This window comes from Ranitomeya variabilis, chromosome 4 (assembly GCF_051348905.1).
Source record: "Ranitomeya variabilis isolate aRanVar5 chromosome 4, aRanVar5.hap1, whole genome shotgun sequence".
Lineage (NCBI taxonomy): Eukaryota > Metazoa > Chordata > Amphibia > Anura > Dendrobatidae > Ranitomeya > Ranitomeya variabilis.
Genome location: NC_135235.1, coordinates 577,113,616 through 577,136,912, shown reverse-complemented (window position 1 = coordinate 577,136,912; position 23,297 = coordinate 577,113,616). Strand labels below are relative to the sequence as shown.

General features: G+C 45.6%; 1 protein-coding gene across 7 annotated transcripts in view; it reads right to left on the bottom strand.

Moving 5' to 3' along the window:
• ARFGAP1 (ARF GTPase activating protein 1) overlaps positions 1-21,611 on the bottom strand; it is a 30,828-nt gene extending 9,217 nt beyond the window's left edge. The window contains exons 1-12 of one of the 7 annotated variants that reach the window (XM_077252917.1): positions 21,308-21,441; positions 19,309-19,372; positions 18,952-19,061; positions 10,228-10,399; positions 9,984-10,084; positions 9,813-9,899; positions 9,162-9,273; positions 8,984-9,040; positions 8,606-8,638; positions 7,373-7,405; positions 6,599-6,655; positions 3,257-3,316 (exon numbers count right to left, since the gene is read on the bottom strand). In XM_077252917.1, coding sequence (XP_077109032.1) covers positions 3,257-3,316; positions 6,599-6,655; positions 7,373-7,405; positions 8,606-8,638; positions 8,984-9,040; positions 9,162-9,273; positions 9,813-9,899; positions 9,984-10,084; positions 10,228-10,399; positions 18,952-19,061; positions 19,309-19,368 — 882 coding nt within the window. In that variant the 5' untranslated portion in view covers positions 19,369-19,372; positions 21,308-21,441. Of the gene's footprint in view, positions 1-3,256; positions 3,317-6,598; positions 6,656-7,372; positions 7,406-8,605; positions 8,639-8,983; positions 9,041-9,161; positions 9,274-9,812; positions 9,900-9,983; positions 10,085-10,227; positions 10,400-18,951; positions 19,062-19,308; positions 19,373-21,307 lie in introns of all 7 variants that reach the window. The other 6 variants (XM_077252918.1, XM_077252920.1, XM_077252921.1 and 3 more) reach the window with 6 other exon arrangements.
• Positions 21,612-23,297: the final 1,686 nt, after the last annotated feature.

The following is a 23,297-nucleotide window of genomic DNA, read 5'->3' as shown; positions in this document are numbered from 1 at the left end:
CGGCAGATGGCAGCAGATGGCGGGCGCACTGCGCATGCGCCCGCCATGATGAAAAAGCCGGCTGGCAGGAGAAGACAGAAGAGGACCCAGGGATCCCGGGTGAGTATGATAGGGTCCCCGAATCCCCCTATTTCTCTGTCCTCTGATGTGCGATCACATCAGAGGACAGAGAAATAACTGATCGCTTTTTTTTTTTTTTTTTTGCGGTCGCCGGTAAACTGTTAATTACCGGCGATCGCAAAGCAGGGGTCGGTGCAAACCGACCCCGATCATGTTCTTTGGGGTCTCGGCTACCCCCGGCAGCCGAGACCCCAAAGATCTTCCGGGTGCCGGGCGGCGGGCGCAGTGCGCCCGCCATTTTTTCCCGGAAAAAAGATGGCGGCGCCCATGGGGAGACACGAGGAGCACCGGGGGAGGTAGGTGAGTATTGGGGGGCTATTGGGGGCCATCGGGGACCACATTTCTCTGTCCTCCGATGTGCGATCACATCGGAGGACAGAGAAATTAAACGGCAAATCGCGTTTTTTTTTTGTTTTGTTGCGACCGCCGGTAAACGGTTAATTACCGGCGATCGCAACTCGGGGGTCGGTAAAAATCCCCCGAATCATGTTCTCTGGGGTCTCGGCTACCCTCTGCAACCGAGACCCCAGAGAAAATCAGACTCTGGGGGGCGCTATTCACTTTTTCCACAGCGCCGTTAATTAACGGCGCTGTGGATTAAGTACCCTTAGCGGCCGCCGTTAAAAGGCGTATCGGCGGTCGTTAAGGGGTTAAAGGGAATCTGTCACCCCAAAAATCGAAGATGAGCTGCTGCCCCCGGCATCAGGGGCTTATCTACAGCATTCTGTAATGCTGTAGATAAGCCCCCGATGTATCCTGAAAGATAAGAAAAAGAGGTTAGATTATACTCACCCAGGGGCGGTCCCCGCTGTGGTCCAGGTCCGATGGGCGTCGCGGTCCGGTCCGTAGCCTCCTATCTTTATACGATGACGTCCTCTTCTAGTCTTCATGCAGCAGTGCGCAGGTGCCGGGCCTCTCTGGCCTTCCCCGACGCCTGCGCACTGCAGTACTTTGCTCTTCCCTCAACAAGGCAGACAAAGTACTCAAGAAGAGGACATCGTATGAAGATGGGAGGCCCCGGACCGCACGTGGGTGTTTTTCTTATCTTTCAGGATACATCGGGGGCTTATCTACAGCATTATAGAATGATGCCGGTGGGCTTAGCTCATATACGTTTTTTGGGGTGACAGGTTCCCTTTAATCTCATGCTATATAGTAGTGAGGATACCGCTGCCAACATTTACAGTGATTCTAATTAACCCCATATAAAGTTTAGTTGTTCTAATAGGATTTTCCTGACATTTTCTTAGTTGCATTTTACAGCAAAAGCCAAGGTCTGTAAAAAGCTTACAACACAGCAAAGGATTCTCATTGATGAAAGTTATCAATTAGAGGAAGGGTACAAAAATATACCTAAAAAAATTCCAAGGCATTAGATAAACCATTGAATATAGTGAAGACTCATCAAGAAGTGGTTTAAGCTTGGCACAACAATGACATTACCTAGAATTGAGGACGTGAGAAACTGGGAACAAAAAGAGCGCAATGGGGTCTTAACTGAAAAACAAAGGTGCAGGAAAAAAGTATCCGCTCACCTGATAGAGTTGCACCTAAGCAACATGTTTAGCATATATCAGCTGCTGCAAGACATGGGTAGAGTGGCATGAAATCCGGGTGAAGTGTCAATAGATGCGCCGCTGATGATCATAGATGAGACCTGAAACATGTTCAATAAAGCTTTTAAAAGTACACCGTCTATGATCATCAGCAGCGCATCCATTGACGCTTCACCCGGATTTCATTACCTAGAACTGGACGTCCCTCAAAAATTGATAAAAAGAAGAAAATTGGTCCTGGAGGCTGCCAAAAGGCCTACAGCAACATTAAAGGAGCTGCAGGAATACCTGGTAAGTACTGGTGGTGCATATTTGACACAAAGCATCGCCAAAAGGATGCCATGCCTACAGTAAAGCATGGTGGAGGCAGCATTATGCTTTGGGGTAATTTTACGGTAGCTGAAACTGGGGCTTTACTTTAGTCAATAAGGAGGGGAATTATGAACAGTTCCAAATATCAGTCAATTTTACAACAAAACCTTCAGGGCTCTGCTAATAGCTGAAGATTAATTTCACCTTTCAGCATGACAACAACTCTAAGCATACCACCAATTAACTAATGAATGGCTTCACCAGAAGAGGATCAAAGTTTTGTAATGGCCCAGCCAGAGCACAGATCTGAATCCAATTGATAATCTGTGGGTGACCTGAAATGGGTGCTGCAAGGCAGAGTGGACAAAGATTGCCAATTTCTGATGTGCCATGCTGATAGACTCCTACCCCAAAACAATGAATACTGTCATAAATTCGAAGAGTGCTGCAACAAACTATTAGTTTAAGGGTGTGCATATTTATGCAACCACTTTATTATATTTATTTTTCACCTGGTTTATTTTTTCAATTGAATTGTACAGATCATGGGGGACAATAAAGGTGGAAAAAGTCCCAAAATGATTCTCATTAGTACGATTTGTTTCACATGAACAAAAAAAAGGGCATAAGAGAGGTGTATATATATATATATATATATATATATATATATATATATATATATATATATATATATATATATATATATATATATATATATACACATACACACATACATATAGAATATCCAGGATACTGGCTACTGCACACAGAGCCTGGATCCTTCCAATACCTGTCATAACTCACCAGCATCATGTCCGAAGGGGGGCAGCATGGACAGTAAAGGACAAATACAGATTAGACAAGGATTTGGACATGAACAATGCGGCACAAAGGGCATCTCCCACTCCAAAGTCATATTAAGGAATAACGTTCCCTTAGAGCATTTAAAGGGGAACACAGAGGAATAGGAGGACTTGTTGTTAACAGGTTTCCTAATGATCCAAAAATAAGAATGGGGCTGGCTTGGCTCCCAGCCAGCCCCATTCACCATTAGAACTGATGTTAATCCCAAGTCAGATGTAGAACTATCGGGACCGGCGCCAATAACTTAAGGTCATGGTACCTTCTTATCCAATCAAGCCTAATGTTTGTGCATTAAGCCCCCCTGCCTGCCTTCTTAGAATATTTGCATAGGGTGAATGGGGGGGCGATTACCCAGACTACACCCTGGACTGGAGATGCCCGATAGGTGCCAGCACAACTCCTACCTTTGATGCAATAACAGACATTGAACTGCTGACATCTTCTAAGATCCGACCATCCTTCACCTGTTGGGTTGGAAAAGGGGAGGACAAGGTATGTGAGCTCATGGAGGGGTGAGGAGGATGGCAGGCGGAGGGGAATGGCACCCTCCTAATCACAGCTCTGCTTTTAAACATCTTATTCCAAGGCATACTTCTATTACTTTGCAAGTACTATTTTGCATTCCATCTTCTCTCTAGTCACATCCAGAGCTGCATTTATGGGATTGTACTTGTCTTGATTTACATCAGAGGTGCAGCCATTGCGCACTACAGCAGCCGTGTGTCACAACAGTGCGGGGAGAGAAAAGCACAAATCAGCATGCAGCTCTGGATCTGAATGGACTAGGAGATGTCAGAGTTTACACACTTCACATATTAGCAAAATGTTTAAAAGTAAAGCTGTGATGTAAGTGAGAGCAGTGCTGGGTGCAGGTTGTGATTATAAAGTGTATGCCACAATGCTATACAGTATACAAAAGTTGAGTCATTGAATACCAACATTACATGTTCTGTACTGATCCTGAGTTACTGTACATCCTGTAATATACTCCAGAGCTGCACTCACTATTCTGCTGGTGCAGTAACTGTGTACATACATTACATTACTTATCCTGTACTGATCCTGAGTTACATCCTGTATTATATCCCCAGAGCTGCATTCACTATTCTGCTGGTGGAGTCACTGTGTACATACATTACATTACTTATCCTGTACTGATCCTGAGTTACATCCTGTATTATACTCCAGAGCTGTACTCACTATTCTGCTAGTGCAGTCACTGTGTACATACATTACATTACTTATCCTGTACTGATCCTGAGTTACATCCTCTATTATACTCCAGAGCTGCACTCACTATTCTGCTGGTGCAGTCACTGTGTACATACATTACATTACTTATCCTGTACTGATCCTGAGTTACATCCTGTATTATACCACAGAGCTGCACTCACTATTCTGCTGGTGCAGTCACTGTGTACATACATTACATTACTTATCCTGAGTTACAGTCATGGCCAAAAGTATTGACACCCCTGCAATTCTGTCAGATAATACTCAGTTTCTTCCTGAAAATGACTGCAAACACAAATTCTTTGTTATTATCTTCATTTAATTTGTCTTAAATGAAAAAACACAAAAGAGAATGAAGCAAAAAGCAAAACATTGATCATTTCACACAAAACTCCAAAAATGGGCCAGACAAAAGTACTGGCACCCTCAGCCTAATACTTGGTTGCACAACCTTTAGCCAAAATAACTGCGACCAACCGCTTCCGGTAACCATCAATGAGTTTCTTACAATGCTCTGCTGGAATTTTAGACCATTCTTCTTTGGCAAACTGCTCCAGGTCCCTGATATTTGAAGGGTGCCTTCTCCAAACTGCCATTTTTTAGATCTCTCCACAGGTGTTCTATGGGATTCAGGTCTGGACTCATTGCTGGCCACCTTAGAAGTTTCCAGTGCTTTCTCTCAAACCATTTTCTAGTGCTTTTTGAAGTGTGTTTTGGGTCATTGCCCTGCTGGGAGACCCATGACCTCTGAGGGAGACCCAACTTTCTCACACTGCGCCCTACATTATGCTGCAAAATTTGTTGGTAGACTTCAGACTTCATAATGCCATGCAAACGGTCAAGCAGTCCAGTGCCAGAGGCAGCAAAGCAACCTCAAAACATCAGGGAACCTCCGCCATGTTTGACTGTAGGGACCGTGTTCTTTTCTTTGAATGCCCCTTTTTTTCTCCTGTAAACTCTATGTTGATGCCTTTGCCCAAAAAGCTCTACTTTTGTCTCATCTGACCAGAGAACATTCTTCCAAAACGTTTTAGGCTTTTTCAGGTAAGTTTTGGCAAACTCCAGCCTGGCTTTTTTATGTCTCGGGGTAAGAAGTGGGGTCTTCCTGGGTCTCCTACCATACAGTCCCTTTTCATTCAGACGCCGACGGATAGTACGGGTTGACACTGTTGTACCCTCGGACTGCAGGGCGGCTTGAACTTGTTTGGATGTTAGTCGAGGTTCTTTATCCAACATCCGCACAATCTTGCGTTGAAATCTCTTGTCAATTTTTCTTTTCCGTCCACATCTAGGGAGGTTAGCCACAGTGCCATGGGCTTTAAACTTCTTGATGACACTGCACACGGTAGACACAGGAATATTCAGGTCTTTGGAGATGGACTTGTAGCCTTGAGATTGCTCATGCTTCCTCACAATTTGGTTTCTCAAGTCCTCAGACAGTTCTTTGGTCTTCTTTCTTTTCTCCATGCTCAATGTGGTGCACACAAGGACATAGGACAGAGGTTAAGTCAACTTTAATCCATGCTAACTGGCTGCAAGTGTGATTTAGTTATTGCCAACACCTGTTAGGTGCCACAGGTAAGTTACAGGTGCTGTGAATTACACAAATTAGAGAAGCATCACATGATTTTTCGAACAGTGCCAATACTGTTGTCCACCCCTTTTTTATGTTTGGTGTGGAATTATATCCAATTTGGTTTTAGGACAATTCTTTTCGTGTTTTTTTCATTTAAGACAAATTAAATGAAGATAATAATACCAAAGAATTTGTGATTGCAATCATTTTCAGGAAGAAACTGAGTATTATCTGACAGAATTGCAGGGGTGTCAATACTTTTGGCCATGACTGTACATCCTGTATTATACTCCAGAGCTGCACTCATTATTCTGCTGGTGGAGTCACTGCGTACATACATTACATTACTTATCCTGTACTGATCCTGAGTTACATCCCGTATTATACCCCAGAGCTGCACTCACTATTCTGCTGGTGCAGTCACTGTGTACATACATTACTTATCCTGTACTGACCCTGAGTTACATCCTGTATTATACCCCAGAGCTGCACTCACTATTCTGCTGGTGGAGTCACTGTGTACATACATTACATTACTTATCCAGTACTGTTCCTGAGTAACATCCTGCATTATGCTCCAGAGCTGCACTCCCTATTCTGCAGCATTTCAGGATGAGCACAGCCTACATTTCATGACTTGTGTCCAAAGTGACCCAACGTTTCATACACATTATACAAGCGGGAGCATATGGTGAACATACCCTTTAAGCAGCGTGAGTAAAGCAGTGTGTGTCTGGGGTTAGAAATGCAATGACCAGGGAGGGATTAAGAGATAAAGAGCTGCAGGTAAGAATGGCGTATAAAGCAGTGATGGCACAGAGGGGACGGAGGCGCCATGCAGCCGGACGGCACGGGTTTGCGTGTGGGTCAGTCACCGCGCGGAGCCCCACAACCAGCAGCGACCATCTTAGCACACAGGTAAGACACCGGAAGTTACCTTCTCTTGGGCTGGTTTGACAACTGTTTCATTAATAGTCTGGCCTAGCTCAGAGGCCTATCCAGGAGAGAAAGAAGAGGACAGGCGTCAGGGAGGAGGACGAGGCTGCGGCACGCCACGGACTACGTATGTGCAGGACCACACATGCAACCAGAGGGATGGAGACCAGTCATGCACAGGGAGGGGAGAACAGACATAGGGGAGTCATATCTAGGGGCCGGCGGGACCACCATAAGGTGGTGGAGGTTACATCTACATATAAATGTTCAGGAAACCCCAGACTTGTGTGTCACATCTACTCCAATCACATCCGAAGCTGCATTATGCATCTATCAGCACTGCACTCACAGGGGGCAGCCATGTTTGTTATAAGGACTACATCTCCCACAATCTCCAAATTCCTCCGAGTTACATCAGGTCACAGAGGAGCACCGATGGAAACCAGCAGCATTTAGTAAGCAGCTCTGGGTGTGAGTGGAGCAGAACACATGATTAGATGTCAGCTCACAATGAAGCACCCTGGGATATGACCGGCAAGAGGCACAGGCAGATGGCAATGTGGCAGCAGAAGGGGGGTTCAGCAGGGTTTGGAGGAGAAAAGGAGAGGCTGAGAGAAGACAACATACTTGCTACAAAGACCAGGCCTGAGCTATGGAAGGTAGGAGACGGATGAGGGAAGAGGCCTTGGGGCCTGGCTGGACAGACAGACAGCGCACAGACAGGACGGCCACAGACGGACCATGCACACATCTATATATATGATGCCTGGATTACCGGCTCCGCTGGATGCTTGGTCCCTCCCCAAAACTGCACAGGGGCAGTGATGGCGGGGGAGGGGGAGAAGAGACTAACTTTAGTAATGACACAGAGACCCCGAGATTCTCCAGCCTCACCGCAGCCACTTACTGATCCCCCAATACAGGCAGCAGGTAGGGGCTAGAAACTGGTCCTCCCAGCCAATCCGCATACTCACGAGGGGTCACATGTTACACTCCTTTGCATCATATTTAGGAGGGGTCAGTAGGGAGCGGCTACCCCACCTATATGGCAGTTACTGGGGCTCAGGGCAGTGGTGGGGACATTTTATGGGGCACTGGACAAATATACTAATCAACCTGAGAAAAGATTAGTAGGATTCTCGAATACCTGGAAACAATCAGCAAGGTGCTATTGATGGATCTGTATTCAGACCTTCCAGGGCATAACAGCATCTTCCCACAACTGGCCTAACATTATCACACGCATGGACGATCCGAAGCCCCATCAGCACCAGCATACTTGCTGACAGTTTCCATCTACAAAAGATGCCTCCTATACTCCCCCTTCACATCAACACCCCACTATTCCTGCAAATCCTTATAGGAACCACGAGGACCCCAGACCCGCCAACTACAACTTGCTGATGACTGAAAACTACATTTTGCAACCTCCTCCCAAAAAGTGATCACTTCCTCCCTTCGCCCTACGTTCCTCCCACGCACATTAGCGCAAAAATCCTTCTGCATCACATGAAGAAGCAGGACGCAGGAAGGTGTTATTGGGGTACAACGGGGAGGTTAACCCATTAATGGCCATACACTAGGGAATAAAAACATTTCACAAGGGGGAGAGAGGGGAATCACAAACGCTGAACCCTGTGACAGGCTGGATGAGACTAGAACAACCTGACAGCGCCACCCACAGGCGGCATCATTTTAGGCAGCCATGTTTTTCCAATCTCATACAACTCCTCCAAGTAATGCAACACACAGTGTAATGGCGGCAGCTTGCCCATTAGGGATCTGTGGTCTGTACGGCCAATATTCCCCATGTACTGTACAGACTGTACAAGGGTCCGATCCGCTCACTGGACGCCATGACCCTGCATGCACCCAGCGGACGGGTCAGCGATGCATCCCACAGGACAGGATGCTATCATTTATATGGAAAGTATTGTTGTGGTCACACGCTAATATGGGGGGGGGGGTATTATTCTACATCCCCAAGTATTTAACCTTTAGTACCAACCTTCTGTGTTGCTTGTGATCCCAGCTTGGATGCCTGAGAAAAATAAAAAGTAAGAAGTAATACTAATTCCATATACAGAAGGGTTTCCCACATCTATTGGGATAATGGAAGACCCCCTTAACCACCATATGAGGCATATGTAATCACCTGCACATTTACATTTCTGCTAATTTTCGGTTGGACTGGACAACTTTTTTTTTTTTTTATCCCCCGAGAGCACTAAGCTGCCCCAATGCAAAAACACAGAGAGTGCAAAGGCAAAACCCCAAGTCTGTGACCCTAAAACTAGTATTCAATGACGGCTTGAACAAACTGGAAAGACATGCAATCCCAGATGTGGACACTAGAGGGCGCAGCAGTGACTACCAATGTACTTACACTTTCCTTCGCAGCGGAGGCAAATTTACTTGCTCCAACAGTGAAGCTGCTCCAGCCCTAAAGGGGGTAAAACAAAAATGAACAGTGCGGCAGACGACAAAATAGGGGAGTAGAAACACCCCCCCCCCCCCCGGGGGAAATACATCTGCAGTCAGTGTCCTACAACTCCCTGACGTACCGAGTACAGTGAGGTCATTGCGTTGTTCAGAAAATCATCTTCCTTCTTTGGAGGATTGACAGTGTTGCCGAAGCCGACATATCTGTTCTCCTGGTTTCCACCACCCCCGCCACTGGAAGGCAAGAGTTAATTAGTGGGGAATCGATTAATTAAGAGAAAATTTTAGGCAAATTTGTTACTTAAAAGGTTTATTTTCTTAAAGGGGTTTGTCCAGAATTAGGAATACATAGCTGCTTTTTTTATCACCCCAAAAGTGACCCCCCAGTCTAGAGGTCATATGCGGTACTGCAGAACTATTAATGGAGCAAACCAGTAAAGCCAAACACAACCCAAGTAGAAGAGCGCCATGCTTTCGCTTTAACTCTAAATATCCCGACAACTGTGTTTTTTGGGATACATTTCTAAGTATAGCATGGGCCCAATGGGGCTGTCATTCATTTATCTACCAAGCCAGAAGGATAGAGTCAGATGTTGTTTTTCTTCTCTGAGCGCAGTGTAGCTGTCTGTACATCATGAATGAACCAGGAAGAACAGGATGAACAGGACGATCAGGATGAACAGGACAAGTAATATGAGGAAGGGGAAGAGGGGTTCCTGGAGATGAAAACCACCCAAAACAGGAAGAATCTAAAGGGACCATGGAGAACCTACCCCTGATAGGAATTGACATCATCGTTCAACCAGTCCTCAAAGGCTCTGTCCCCTGAGGGGGCTCCAGTGTGACCTCCAGCGTTTGAGCTGTGAATGGAGAATGAAATAACGGGAAGTTAGTATCAACACCAGAAAATCCACAATGATGGAGATCCGGGTGATCTTCCTTACCGTTGAGAAGAGCCACCCATCATCTTAGGCTGAGGGGGAGTCCAGTTTTTGGCAGATGAGGTCTCCTCAGACCATTTCTGACCTTCAGCCAAGGTAGCAACCTGTCCAAAGAGGATCAGGAAGGATAAAACTTACATCTACACACAAAACAATATATCTTGGAGACTTGTCAGAATATTTATGGTACAAGGGGTTCACTAGCCCACATGAATGATATATAAGAGCAGGACAGCTAGGAGGTCACCTTGTCACGGTAGAGGGCAGCCGCTTTGCTGTTGTACTTCTCCTGCAGACTCCAACAAGGGTCGTAGTCCTCCTGGGACTCCAAGAAGTGGCGGAACTTGCCGTTTCCTCCGGCCTTCATCTTCTCCAGCTCCACATCCTTCCACTTGTCCATAGTGACTGAACGCACGAAGCTGCAGAGAGACGGAGAGCTCGGTAACTTCTGGTGTTCGGCAGTGGGGTCACACTTTTAGCTCATCTTCACCCTCCCCCATGTCCTAATGCCACCATGGTGGGTTTTTAAAGGAAACTGACAGCTGATACATGCTGCACGAGCCAGAGGTGAGGTGAGCGGGGCTTGGATAAGCCCAACATAAACCCGTCTCTTGGACCGGTCTGCTGAGCGGCACAAGCCAAGAACAGTTTTCAAATGCAAAAAATTAAAGCCAGTGTCGGGTTTACTTTGCGTGTCATTCGGGTAGTTATCAGCTGTCAGGTTCCATTTAACAAGACTATAACCCCCAAAGCAAACAAACCTGGGGTATCAGTGTGAAGCATTGGAGACCCCAGATGTAGCAGCTTTGTGCTGTGGCTATGTAGGAGATGAATACTGTGACATCCATCAGATGTCTTTTTCCTGGTACGTTGTCTTACACTGGCAAGTTTCGTCTGTGGCTAAGATCCAAAACTCACAGTTTTTCTGGGGGGGGGGTGTTTGTTCTCGTTTTGCAGGCAAATGGTCCGCAAAAATACACAGACACAGGAACAGGCTCAAGGACCATTATGAAAAAATACAGAACACATTCAGGAAACACGGACGTCTGAATGAGGCTGAAATACAAATGCCGTCACAGGACAAGGAGAGGACTCCTCTACAATTGAGGCCAAATGCTTTGAGACCAACACAAATTGTGGTATTCAAAAACTCGTCTAGCCTTGTGCTATGGTAACGATATGAATCTAGGTATCAAAATTACAAAACGGACGGGGAGATTTGTGGCAAAAATGATCCTGCTCCACAGTGAAGAGGAGATGTATTTCTATGCTGTAAAGTTTTTATATTCAATAGGCAGGTGATAGGTGGTGATCACTAGGTCATATCGCTTCCCAACGCGTTTCCCCCCCCCGTTCAGGGGCTTCGTCAGGGGAAGTATTTCAAATTATTCTGAGTCTCCTGCAGTGGCAAGTGAGACCCTTCTCTGTGCTATGTGCCTCTCTCCGAGGGTATGCAATCTCAGAGATTTTGAATTACTTCCCCTGACGAACCCCCTGAACGGGGGGGGGGAAACGTGTTGGGAAGCGATATACATAACACCCAGTGAGGCTATATGTACCATGGGTATTAGAAGGTAGTTCCATACTTGGGTACTGCCCTTGTTAGGGCGGGAGTCTCTTACAGTGGGCACGACAGGGAAGTCAGACCCCAGTATTCTCCCCCCAGAATGCTCTCATTTGGGTCTCAAAAGCGCAAGCTTGATCCCACGAAACAGGAATCAACAACTGGGTGAGACCAAACCATTTTTTATAAGCACTGGTGTTTTTTGAGCACTTTATATATATGGTTTTTCTTTGTTGTTTGGTGCCAATGAAATTTTAGACATAAATGAGTAAAAGCTAAGTTTTAATAATAAGTTGACTATGCTGGATTGGTTGATTTGAATATTGGTCAGTAAAGTCTTGAGTGAATCGCTCAGTCTTATTGTTGCTGAAAAACACTAGGTCATACTAAATGTCCAGGAGGACCTCTGTCTAGAATGCCCCCAACAAGGGAGGTATAACCCCTTTACCAGAGGGTGGTTTGCACGTTAATGACCAGGCAATTTTTACCATTCTGACCACTGTCCCTTTATGAGGTAATAACTCTGGAATGCTTCAAGGGATCCCAGTGATTCTGACAATGTTTTCTTGTGACATATTGTACTTCATGATAGTGGTAACATTTCTTTGATATTACCTGCGTTTATTTATGAAAAAAACACAAATCTGTCAAAAATGTAAAAAAAAATTTAACTTTGAATTGTTATGCTCTTGAAATCACAGAGTTAGGTCACACAAAATAGTTAATAAATAACATTTCCATGTCTACTGTACATCATTGGAACCAAAAGTTATAAAGGGTTAAAAGTTGACCAGTGATTTTTAATTCTTCCAACAAAATTTACAAAAATTATTATTATTATTTTTTTTTTTTTTAGGGACCACATCACATTTGAAGTCACTTTGAGGGGTCTATATGACAGAAAATACCCAATAGTGACACCATTCTAAAAACTGCACCACTCAAGGTGCTCAAAACCACATTCAAGAAGTCTATTAACTCTTCAGGTGCTTCACAGGAATTTATAAAACGCGTGGAAAAAATTTTTTTTTTTACTTTTTAACAAAAAAAAATTACTACAGATTTACTTTTTTATTTTGACAGCATTTGTAGTGCAATTTTTCTCCTGCGTATGCAGATTCCCCATATGAGGGATAAAACATTTTACAAACTACACCTCTCAATTCATCCAGGGGTGCAGTGATCATATTGACCCCACAGGTGTGTCACAGAATTTTATATCATTGGCCAGTGAAGAAAAAAATAACTACATTTTTACCACCAAAATTATGTTTTAGCCCCAGATTTTACATTTTCACACAAGAAGTGGGTAAAAATGGCACCAAAATTTGTCCCACAATTTCTGCTAAATGTAGAAATACCCCATACAGTACTACTTAGCCATACGGAGAGACTCGGGAGGAACAGAGCGCTATTTTCCTCCTTGAGTGCAGATTTTCCTAGAACAGTTTGCGAACTCCATATACAGAGCCCCTATCTGCTAGAAAAGCAGAATCCCCCCAAGTGACCCCATTTTGGAAGTGATACCCCTTTAGGAATTTATCTACGGTGTAGTGACGATTTTTACTTCATGTGTATTTTCCAGAAACAAGCAGCAGTGGATGTTGCCGAGTGAAAATTGCAAACTGACGCTGTAGTGACCAGTACGTTGCAGTCACCAGTAGGTTATGCCCAGCTCATGCTTCTGGAGACATGCACCCATAAATTAGGCGGGCTCTCATCGCTTCAGAAATAAACACGTGGGCGCTAAAAGTGGTTTAGGAACACTGGGGCTCAGAAGGGAGGGGGGCATGTGGATTTGGGAGCGGAGATTATGCTGAATTTCTTTTGGGGGGCGAGGAGCCATTTCGCTTTTCCAGAGCCTTTGTGTTACCAGTAAAGTGGAAGCTCCTATATTTACGTTGACAGATGATGGACCTGAGTGAGGACTTGCTTTTTTTGTGGATTGAGTGGAAACTTTTATCGGGAATATTTTACATAACGTTTGGGATCACTGTTATCCGGCGCTGTACACTGAGAACTTACTTTGGAGTTTCCACCTAAATCTCTGAGTGATGTGATTCAGATGAAACCCCCCGATGGATTCATTCACTATAGTGAGGCAGCATAGTTACTCTGAACTCCTTCTGGCCTCTGTTCAGCAGTGTCCTTTTCAGAAGTGCACAAAAAAAACTGAGGCCGATGGCACTTTTATGTAATCCTAAAAAGATGGACACTGCCGGATCACAGGTCAAACGGCGTCCACAGTGCCTCCATCTGCCTCATTATAGGGATTCTTCTTCCAAGGGTTCCATCTGAATCATGTATGTCAAATTTACGGTATTCGGAATCCCCAGTGTAAGCGCTCAGTGCAGAGCGCAGGATAAACGTGCGCCGAGCCTTACTGTGATCTTTGGGAGGCAGAATGAAAAAAAAAAAAATTAAAAAAAATCAACCGCATGTGAAGAATTGGTTTTATTTATTTTTATGCTGCTCCTCGTGCGGTGTAAGTGATTAGGGGACTTTATTCTTCAGGTTGGTGCGATTACAACGACACCAGATTTATAGCGGGTTTTTATGTTTGGCTGCTGTCACACACTAAAAGACGCTTTTTATTGCAAAAAATAGTTTTCTGCATCACCATATTTTGAGAGCTAGAATTATTCCATATACTGGCCAACAGAGTCATGTGATGACTTGCTTTTTGTGACATTTTTATTGGCACCATTTTGAGAAACAGAGGCAGAATGTACAAAAACCATTAATTCAGCGTTTTTACCGTTCCGTGTTGGGTAAAATTGAAAGACATCTTTATTCTTCGGGTCAGTACAATTACAGCGATTCCACATTTATATTTTTTTTTATGTTTTGCAGCTTTTACACAATAGAAACTATTTTATAGAAAAAAAAAATTTTTACATCGCTTTATTCTGAGAGCTATAACTTTTTTTATTTTTCTGCTGATGGAGCTGTGTGGTATCCTGTTTTTCGTTGGACAAGATGACTTTTCAGCGGTACCATGTTTTGTTCATATCCTTCTTATTGATAGTGTTTTATTCCACTTTTTGTTCGGTGGTATGATAATCAAACATTATTTTCTGCCTTGTTTTTTATTTTTTATGGTGTTGACTAATGATGAGCGAATGTACTTGTTGCTCGGGTTTTCCTGAGCACGCTCGGGTGACCTCCGAATATTTATGACTGCTCGGAGAGATATAGTTTTCATTGCGGCAGCTGAATGATTTACAGCTATTAGCCAGCTTGATTATATGTGGGGATTCCCTAGCAACCAGGCAACCCCCACATGTACTCACCCTGGCTAGTAGCTGTAAATCATTCAGCAGAGGCGATGAAAATTAAATCTCCGAACACTTAAATACACGGAGGTCACCTGACCGTTTTCCCGAGCAACGAGTATATTCGCTCATCACTAGTGTTGACTAAAAGGGTTAACTAGTGGGACAGGTTTATAGATCAGGTCGTTGCGGACGCGGTGATACCAAATGTGTACTTTTTTGGTTTTTTTTCATATATTTACGGGTACAACACCTTTTCATTTTTTTTTTTAATACATATATTTTTACAATTATTTTAACCCCTTTCTGACCTCGGACGGGATAGTAAGTCCGAGGTCAGATCCCCCGCTTTGATGCGGGTTTCAGCGGTGAGCCCACATCAAAGCCACGACATGTCAGCTGTTTTGAACAGCTGACATGTGCGCGCAATAGCGGCAAGTGGAATCGCAATCCACCCGCCGCTATTAACTAGTTAAATGCCACTGTCAGCAATGCGTCAGGATAGCAACCATAGAGGTCCTTGAGACCTCTATGTTACTGATGCTAGCTTGCTGTGAGCGCCACCCTGTGGTTGGCGCTCATAGCAAGCCTGTAATTAAGCTACATAGGAGCGATCTGAGCATCGCTCCTATGTAGAAGAGCCGATCAGGCTATGCCAGCTTCTAGCCTCCCATGGAGGCTATTGAAGCATGGCAAAAGTAAAAAAAAAAAAAAGGTTTAAAAAAAATATGAAATAAATAAAAAAAAAAAATAAAAGTTTAAATCACCCCCCCTTTCGCCCCATTCAAAATAAAACAATAAAAATAAAATCAAATATATACATATATGGTATCACCGCGTTCAGAATTGCCCGATCTATCAATTAAAAAAAAAAAAAGGATTAACCTGATCGCTAAACGGCGTAGCGAGAAAAAAATTTGAAACGCCAAAATTACGGTTTTTATTGGTCGCCGCGACATTGCATTAAAATGCAATAACGGGCGATCAGAAGAACGTATCTGCACCGATATGGTATCAATAAAAACATAAGCTCGGCACGCAAAAAATAAGCCCTCACCCGACCCCAGATCACGAAAAATGGAGACGCTACGGGTATCGGAAAATGGCACAATTTTTTTTTTTAGCAAAGTTTGGAATTTTTTTCACCACTTAGATAAAAAATAACCTAGACATGTTTGGTGTCAATGAACTCGTAATGACCTGGAAAATCATAATGGCAGGTCAGTTTTAGCATTCAGTGAATCTAGCAAAAAAGCGAAACAAAAAACACGCATAGGATTGCACTTTTTTTGCAATTTCACCGCACTTGGTATTTTTTTCCCCATTTTCTAGTACACGACATGGTAAAACCAATGATGTCGTTCAAAAGTACAACTCGTCTCGCTAAAAATAAGTCCTCACATGGCCAAATTGACGGAAAAATAAAAAAGTTATGGCTCTGGGAAGGAGGGGAGCGAAAAACGAACAAGGAAAAACGGAAAATCCCAAGGTCATGAAGGGGTTAAAAAATGTTTTACTTTGTCCCACTATGGGACTATCATTTTTTGCAGGCTGATCGCTTGTATAGCATGGGGATGCAGCAGCATCCCCATACTATGCAAACTGTCAGCTCCGCACTGACAGAGAAAGTTGCTGATCAATGCTCTGAGCACGATCAAGCAACTTTCCTAGCTCTTGTGACCCAGATGTTGTCATGACGACATCGGGTCACCATGGCAACGATCGTGATGTTCAATCGCAGCATTTTGGGGGTTAAAGTGCTCCGCGTGACAGCTTCTGGCACTTAGTGCCGGGTGTCAGAATCAGCCGACACCCGGCGGCAATCACACACACACAGTCTGTGTGCACTTCCGATCGCCTGGACATGATAATCCGTCCCTGGTCAATAAGGCCCAGGGAACAGGGATGTATTATTACGCCCAGTGTCAGAAAGGGGTTAATGAGTAGCTGTAGCTCTTATCCCACCAAGTCAGAGAGGCAAAATCATAAATTAGAATTATAGCCGTAGTTTACACCACACTATCATGAATTAGTAAAAAAGGTCCAAGACAATGGTGCCCGAGTAGTCCAGCATGTCGGCCGGTAGGGCTGATCCAGGCTATCCACTAAGAAAACACCGCCATATACTGTAGTGATGTCAACACAGGCATGCTTTCTCAAAAAAATAAAAATAAATTATATCCTACGCGTTTTAAACGGTATCGTCCTCATTCCTCAGGGGTGCAAAGCGCGTGGGATTGCAGACACCTATTTTATTTTATTTTTGCCACGTAGCTCCAGGTCAGTTTTGTAACTTAGATTCATCTCGGCACTGTAGCACAAGGCTAGATGAGTTTTTGCATTCTTACAGTATGACAAGCGCAGGGGCAGACTGCGCCTTTAGAGTATGTGCACACGTTCAGGAATTTTCACGTTTTTCGCAATAAAAACCCTATAAAACCGCGTTAAAAAAAGCATAGATATGCATCCTATCATTTAGAATGCATTCCGCATTTTTTGTGCACATGATGCATTTTTTTCCGCAAAAAAAAAAAACGCATTGCGGGAAAAGAAGCATCATGTTCATTATTTTTGCGGATTTCCCATTGTTTTGGAGTGTCCGGAAAAAAACGCAAAAAATCCGCGCCAAAAACGCATGCAGAATTCCTGCGGAAAACCTCAGGTTTATCTCAGGAAAATTCTGCATGCGTGCCGAACATGTGCACATACCCTTAGCTGATGAAGTTTGGTTTTACCAATTAGAACCTTTTTTGGAGAGGAAGCGATGGCGTTTATTTTATCAAATTTTGGTATTCACAAAGTTTGCTGCATCAGGTTTTATAGTCAGAATTTGAATTAACTCTAAATTGTCAAAGAGTGATCAGATTAACCCCTTCAGACCCCCAGACTGTTTTCACCTTCCTGACCCGGCCAAATTTTACAATTCATTTCTGAAAGTATTTACATTTCGGTGAAAATTTCGCAATTTTCAAACTTTCAATTTTTATATGCGGTACTTAAATCAGTTAGTCACGCTGTACAAAAAATAATGAACAACATCTCCCACAGGTCTACTTTACATCTCCATCATTTGTGAAACAATTTTTTTTTTTTGTTAGGAAGTTAGAAGGGTTAAAAGTTTATCAGCAATTTCTCAGGTTTGCAACAAAATTTACAAAACATCGGCTAAACACCAGTGCAGAGCTCGCTCCTGAATGGCAGCGGGCATCAGGGCATCTGCACACAGTGAGCTGAAGGCGTCTGGAGGTCCTGGTGCCAGGAAGGTCAGCAAACACGCCACTTCTTTCTACAAGAAATGTCATGGACAGACTGACGATCTGAATGTAGCACATGGATTGAACTGCAGAGGACTGGGGTTATTTTCTCTGATGAACACTGCCCCCTTCGGACAGTTTGGGACATTTAGAAAAATTGCTGTCCAAAGAAGAAAAGGTGAGCGCTACCATGAGTCCTGTATCTGCCAACAGTAAAGCACCCTGAGACCATTCATGTGTGGGGGCTTCTCATCCATGGAGGGGGCTCACTCACAATTTTACCTAAGAACACGGCCATGAATATAGAATGGGATCTAACATCCTCCAAGACAAACTTCTCCCAATGAACCAGGAGCAATTTGGGGATGGTCAATGATTTTTCCAGCATGATGGAGTCTATGTCACAAGGCAAAAGTGATAACTAAGTAACTCTGAGTAAGATATTCACATTTTGGGTCCATGGCCTGGAAACTCCCCAGATGTCAATCCCATTAAGAACCTGTGATTGATCCTCATAAAGCGAGATGAGAAACAATCCTAGAATTTGTGATAAACTCCAAGCACTGATGAGACAAGAACGGGCGGCCATCAGTCAGGATTTGGCCCAGACACCAATATCCAGCTGCCATTGGTTGCGTTCAGGCACCCCGCTCAGTGGCTCCGTCGGGGTGTACATCTGAACCCCCCATAAAACAGGATTCAGACGTTTGCACCGACAGGGCCAGACTATAATGGTGCCGACAGAGCGACCGTGCATCATTTTCGGGTGGGTACACCTACTGGCGGAGGACACTCAGATGTAGTAATTCCATAAACGCAATTTATTTTTACATCTACAGACACAGCCCTTCACCATCTCCCTGATGTGGGGATACTACCTGAGGTGGACGCCGAGCCCCCGATGCTTTCCGGAGCACTCCAGACACACCCAGATGCCATAGGTGACGCTGACCCACTGGGGGTTAAAGGCTCCACATTCAAAGCAGGTCTGCAAGAGGAAAGAAATAAGATCCGAGTACACACGCTGCACCCTGCTCTTGTATGGGGGTCCCCATCATTATATGGATGACACTGGAGAGAACCCACCCAGCTAGGAAAGTGGAAAAAGCCTCCCATAAATATGCACCATCTTGTGACCCCCTCCTTAAAGATCAGCTGATTGCTGACAGTAATGGAAATACATCCCTTTAATTCAGCCCCCCAGTGTCTGTGACCCGTGGGTGCAGTGCACTTACATTGTTCTCATCCTCTGCTCTGACCTCCTTCAGTACCTTCCTGGTCCGAGGACTCGCCATGTCTCTACAACAGAAGAAGACCGCATCATCATTACTGTCTCACCACAGCAGCAGTCCTATGTAAATAAAGCTTAATGAGGCTGATAGATTAGGGTCCTGACCAGGAGAACCCCCCAACCCTTCCAGGGTGGACGTCAGCTACAAAGAGCGTCTCACACTGCAGGACAGGACATGGACAAGGCATTGGCTTCAATGAAAACTGCAATTCTTCACTCCTCCTGTGGTGGTGCTGCAGAGTAATCATACAGACACCCTATAAAATCAGTCTATAGTCAGGGAACCCTTTAAAATGAAGTGGGCATTGATCCCAATTACACCTCCTGCAACTAATCTGCTTTGTGTTTCATCTTCAAGATCTCCGCTTGCTGTCAGTGAATGGGAACTTCTACGGTAATATACAGAGGCTGGAAACTGATACTAGTCTGCAGTCCCATCATCCCTGATACACTGAGGACAGGAGAGCTCCGTGCTGCTGATTACTGCCACTACTTGGGCAACCCATATGACATCATGCCGCGCGATCCCCGCGGCCAGCCAGATTATGCCGCGCGATCCCCCCTCTACTCCCCCTGCCTTCGGACAAATCAAGACATCCAGAGGGAGTGAGAGGGCAGCCACAGCTGTAACTTACTCTGGATGTCAAGTACATCTGTAGAAAAGGAAAGTGAAGCCGGCGCCGACTGGCAGCAGGGCCCGTGTGATAGCCAGTGACGTCTCCGCTGGAATGGTGCCGAAACCGGAGGGGAGTAGAAGTGTTATTTTAATGGGAGGAAAGGGGTTGTCTGTGCAGTGGACAATCCCTTTAAGCCGCCCATACACATTAGATGGCAGTCATGTGAACGATCCGACTCTCCCATACACAGGAGAACTATGAGAAGGCCGAGGCTCATCTCCAAATCAATGTGATCGGCAGTCCGAAGTCAGACATGCCTGACTGCCATCTGTCGGCCGGAGCCCCCTCAGACAACAGACCATCGATAGTGGCAGGATCGGACGATAGTAGTCTAATGGTGTCAGCCTTGGGGTGTAAACAGGAAATGGCACCATTCCCTGACAGCAAGTAGAGATCTTGAAAAAGGGTTGAAAAAGGGTGAGAATTTGCCCAACGTCGCACATCAGAAAATTGAAGATTAAACTTTAACCACTTTGGGATTCGGCCATTTTCGGCTTTATGTTTCTTTCTTCCCCCTTCTGCCAAGAGCCATATATATATTTTTTTTCCTCTGACATGGCCGTATGAGGCCTCCTTATAGCAGGACCAGTATGGAGAGGGGGGAGTTAGCCAATGGAAGCCCACCACCTAAGTCAGTGGTTAACCATTGAGATGCCACTGTCAAACAGCAGTGATGGGAGCTGGCTCCAGTCGCTACCGTTACAGGCAGGCGCCGGATGTATAACACTGCTGGCACCCGCCACATATGGCGCAGGCTGCACGGCAAGGTGCGCAAGGGGTTAATATAAGTGACGTCACCAGGAGCGTTCAGGTGATGAATGGATAGAGGAATGCGGCACTAGTGTAGACTGTAACTGCCAGGCGGGCACCTAGCCATGTACAAGCCAGGGCTCAGGGGGCAGCACCAGGGACCTACTGCAGGATAGAGGCGCAGAGTAGTCACCCACTAATCAGAATGTCCGTTACCAGGTAACAACCCCTCTATAGCCGTGACAAATCGTGTCACACTGTTAACCAATCACAGCGCAGCTTTCATCTCTTACTGCTCGTTTCTAAAATGAGAAGTGCCCTGTGATTGGTTGCTGTAGTCAGGCTCATCCACCCGCACGGGGTCTCCTTCAGTGGCCATCATTCATTCATCCTTCCGATCAGTGATGACGGGAGAGCGGACATGTCACCGCTGTGTACGACATGGATGTCACTCTGACCCACGCACAGATCGCTGTAGCCGGCAGGACGACCGTCCGGGTGTCAGCTCCCGGGTACCTGCTGTGTCCTGATGTGCGGCTCTCGGAGGTCCGGATGACGGAGAGGAGCGCTCTGTGTGTCGCTGTACGGCCGCCGGTGCTCGGGATCTCACTATACGGCCGCCATCTTCCGGCTACGTTGCAGCTTCGCACGGGATTGTGGGGCGGCCGCGGGTTAACCCTCCGTGTGCCGCCTGGTGCTGCAGAATGCCGAGGGGGAGGGGCCGAGTGTGTGAGAGATAATGGCTGTGGCAACTGTGAGGGGGCGTCATATTCATCCACACTGAGAAGACTAGAGGGGACGTGTGTGTGTGCTCAGGCCTGGGGAGCATAGAGCCAGGGCTAGATATAATAATAAATAATATAATAATAATATACCGCCACATGGTCCCTGGTAATACTGCCACACATGGTCCCTGGTAATACTGCCACATACGGCCCAGTAATACTGCAACACATGGTCCCTGGTAATACTGCCACACATGGTCCCTGGTAATACTGCCACATACGGCCCAGTAATACTGCCACACATGGTCCCTGGTAATACTGCCACATACGGCCCAGTAATACTGCAACACATGGTCCCTGGTAATACTGCCACACATGGTCCCTGGTAATACTGCCACACATGGTCCCTGGTAATACTGCCACACATGGTCCCTGGTAATACTGCCACATACGGCCCAGTAATACTGCAACACATGGTCCCTGGTAATACTGCCACATACGGCCCAGTAATACTGCAACACATGGTCCCTGGTAATACTGCCACACATGGTCCCTGGTAATACTGCCACACATGGTCCCTGGTAATACTGCCACACATGGTCCCTGGTAATACTGCCACATACGGCCCAGTAATACTGCAACACATGGTCCCTGGTAATACTGCCACACATGGTCCCTGGTAATACTGCCACATACGGCCCAGTAATACTGCAACACATGGTCCCTGGTAATACTGCCACATACGGCCCAGTAATACTGCAACACATGGTCCCTGGTAATACTGCCACACATGGTCCCTGGTAATACTGCCACATACGGCCCAGTAATACTGCAACACATGGTCCCTGGTAATACTGCCACATACGGCCCAGTAATACTGCAACACATGGTCCCTGGTAATACTGCCACACATGGTCCCTGGTAATACTGCCACATAGGGCCCAGTAATACTGCAACACATGGTCCCTGGTAATACTGCCACACATGGTCCCTGGTAATACTGCCACATACGGCCCAGTAATACTGCCACACATGGTCCCTGGTAATACTGCCACATACGGCCCAGTAATACTGCAACACATGGTCCCTGGTAATACTGCCACACATGGTCCCTGGTAATACTGCCACACATGGTCCCTGGTAATGCTGCCACACATGGTCCCTGGTAATACTGCCACATACGGCCCAGTAATACTGCCACACATGGTCCCTGGTAATACTGTCACACATGGTCCTTGGTAATACTGCCACACATGGTCCCTGGTAATACTGTCACACATGGTCCCTGGTAATACTGTCACACATGGTCCCTGGTAATACTGTCACACATGGTCCCTGGTAATACTGCCACACATGGTCCCTGGTAATACTGCCACACATGGTCCCTGGTAATACTGCCACACATGGTCCCTGGTAATACTGTCACACATGGTCCCTGGTAATACTGCCACACATGGTCCCTGGTAATACTGCCACACATGGTCCCTGGTAATACTGCCACATACGGCCCAGTAATACTGCAACACATGGTCCCTGGTAATACTGCCACACATGGTCCCTGGTAATACTGCCACATACGGCCCAGTAATACTGCCACACATGGTCCCTGGTAATACTGCCACATACGGCCCAGTAATACTGCAACACATGGTCCCTGGTAATACTGCCACACATGGTCCCTGGTAATACTGCCACACATGGTCCCTGGTAATACTGCCACATACGGCCCAGTAATACTGCCACACATGGTCCCTGGTAATACTGTCACACATGGTCCCTGG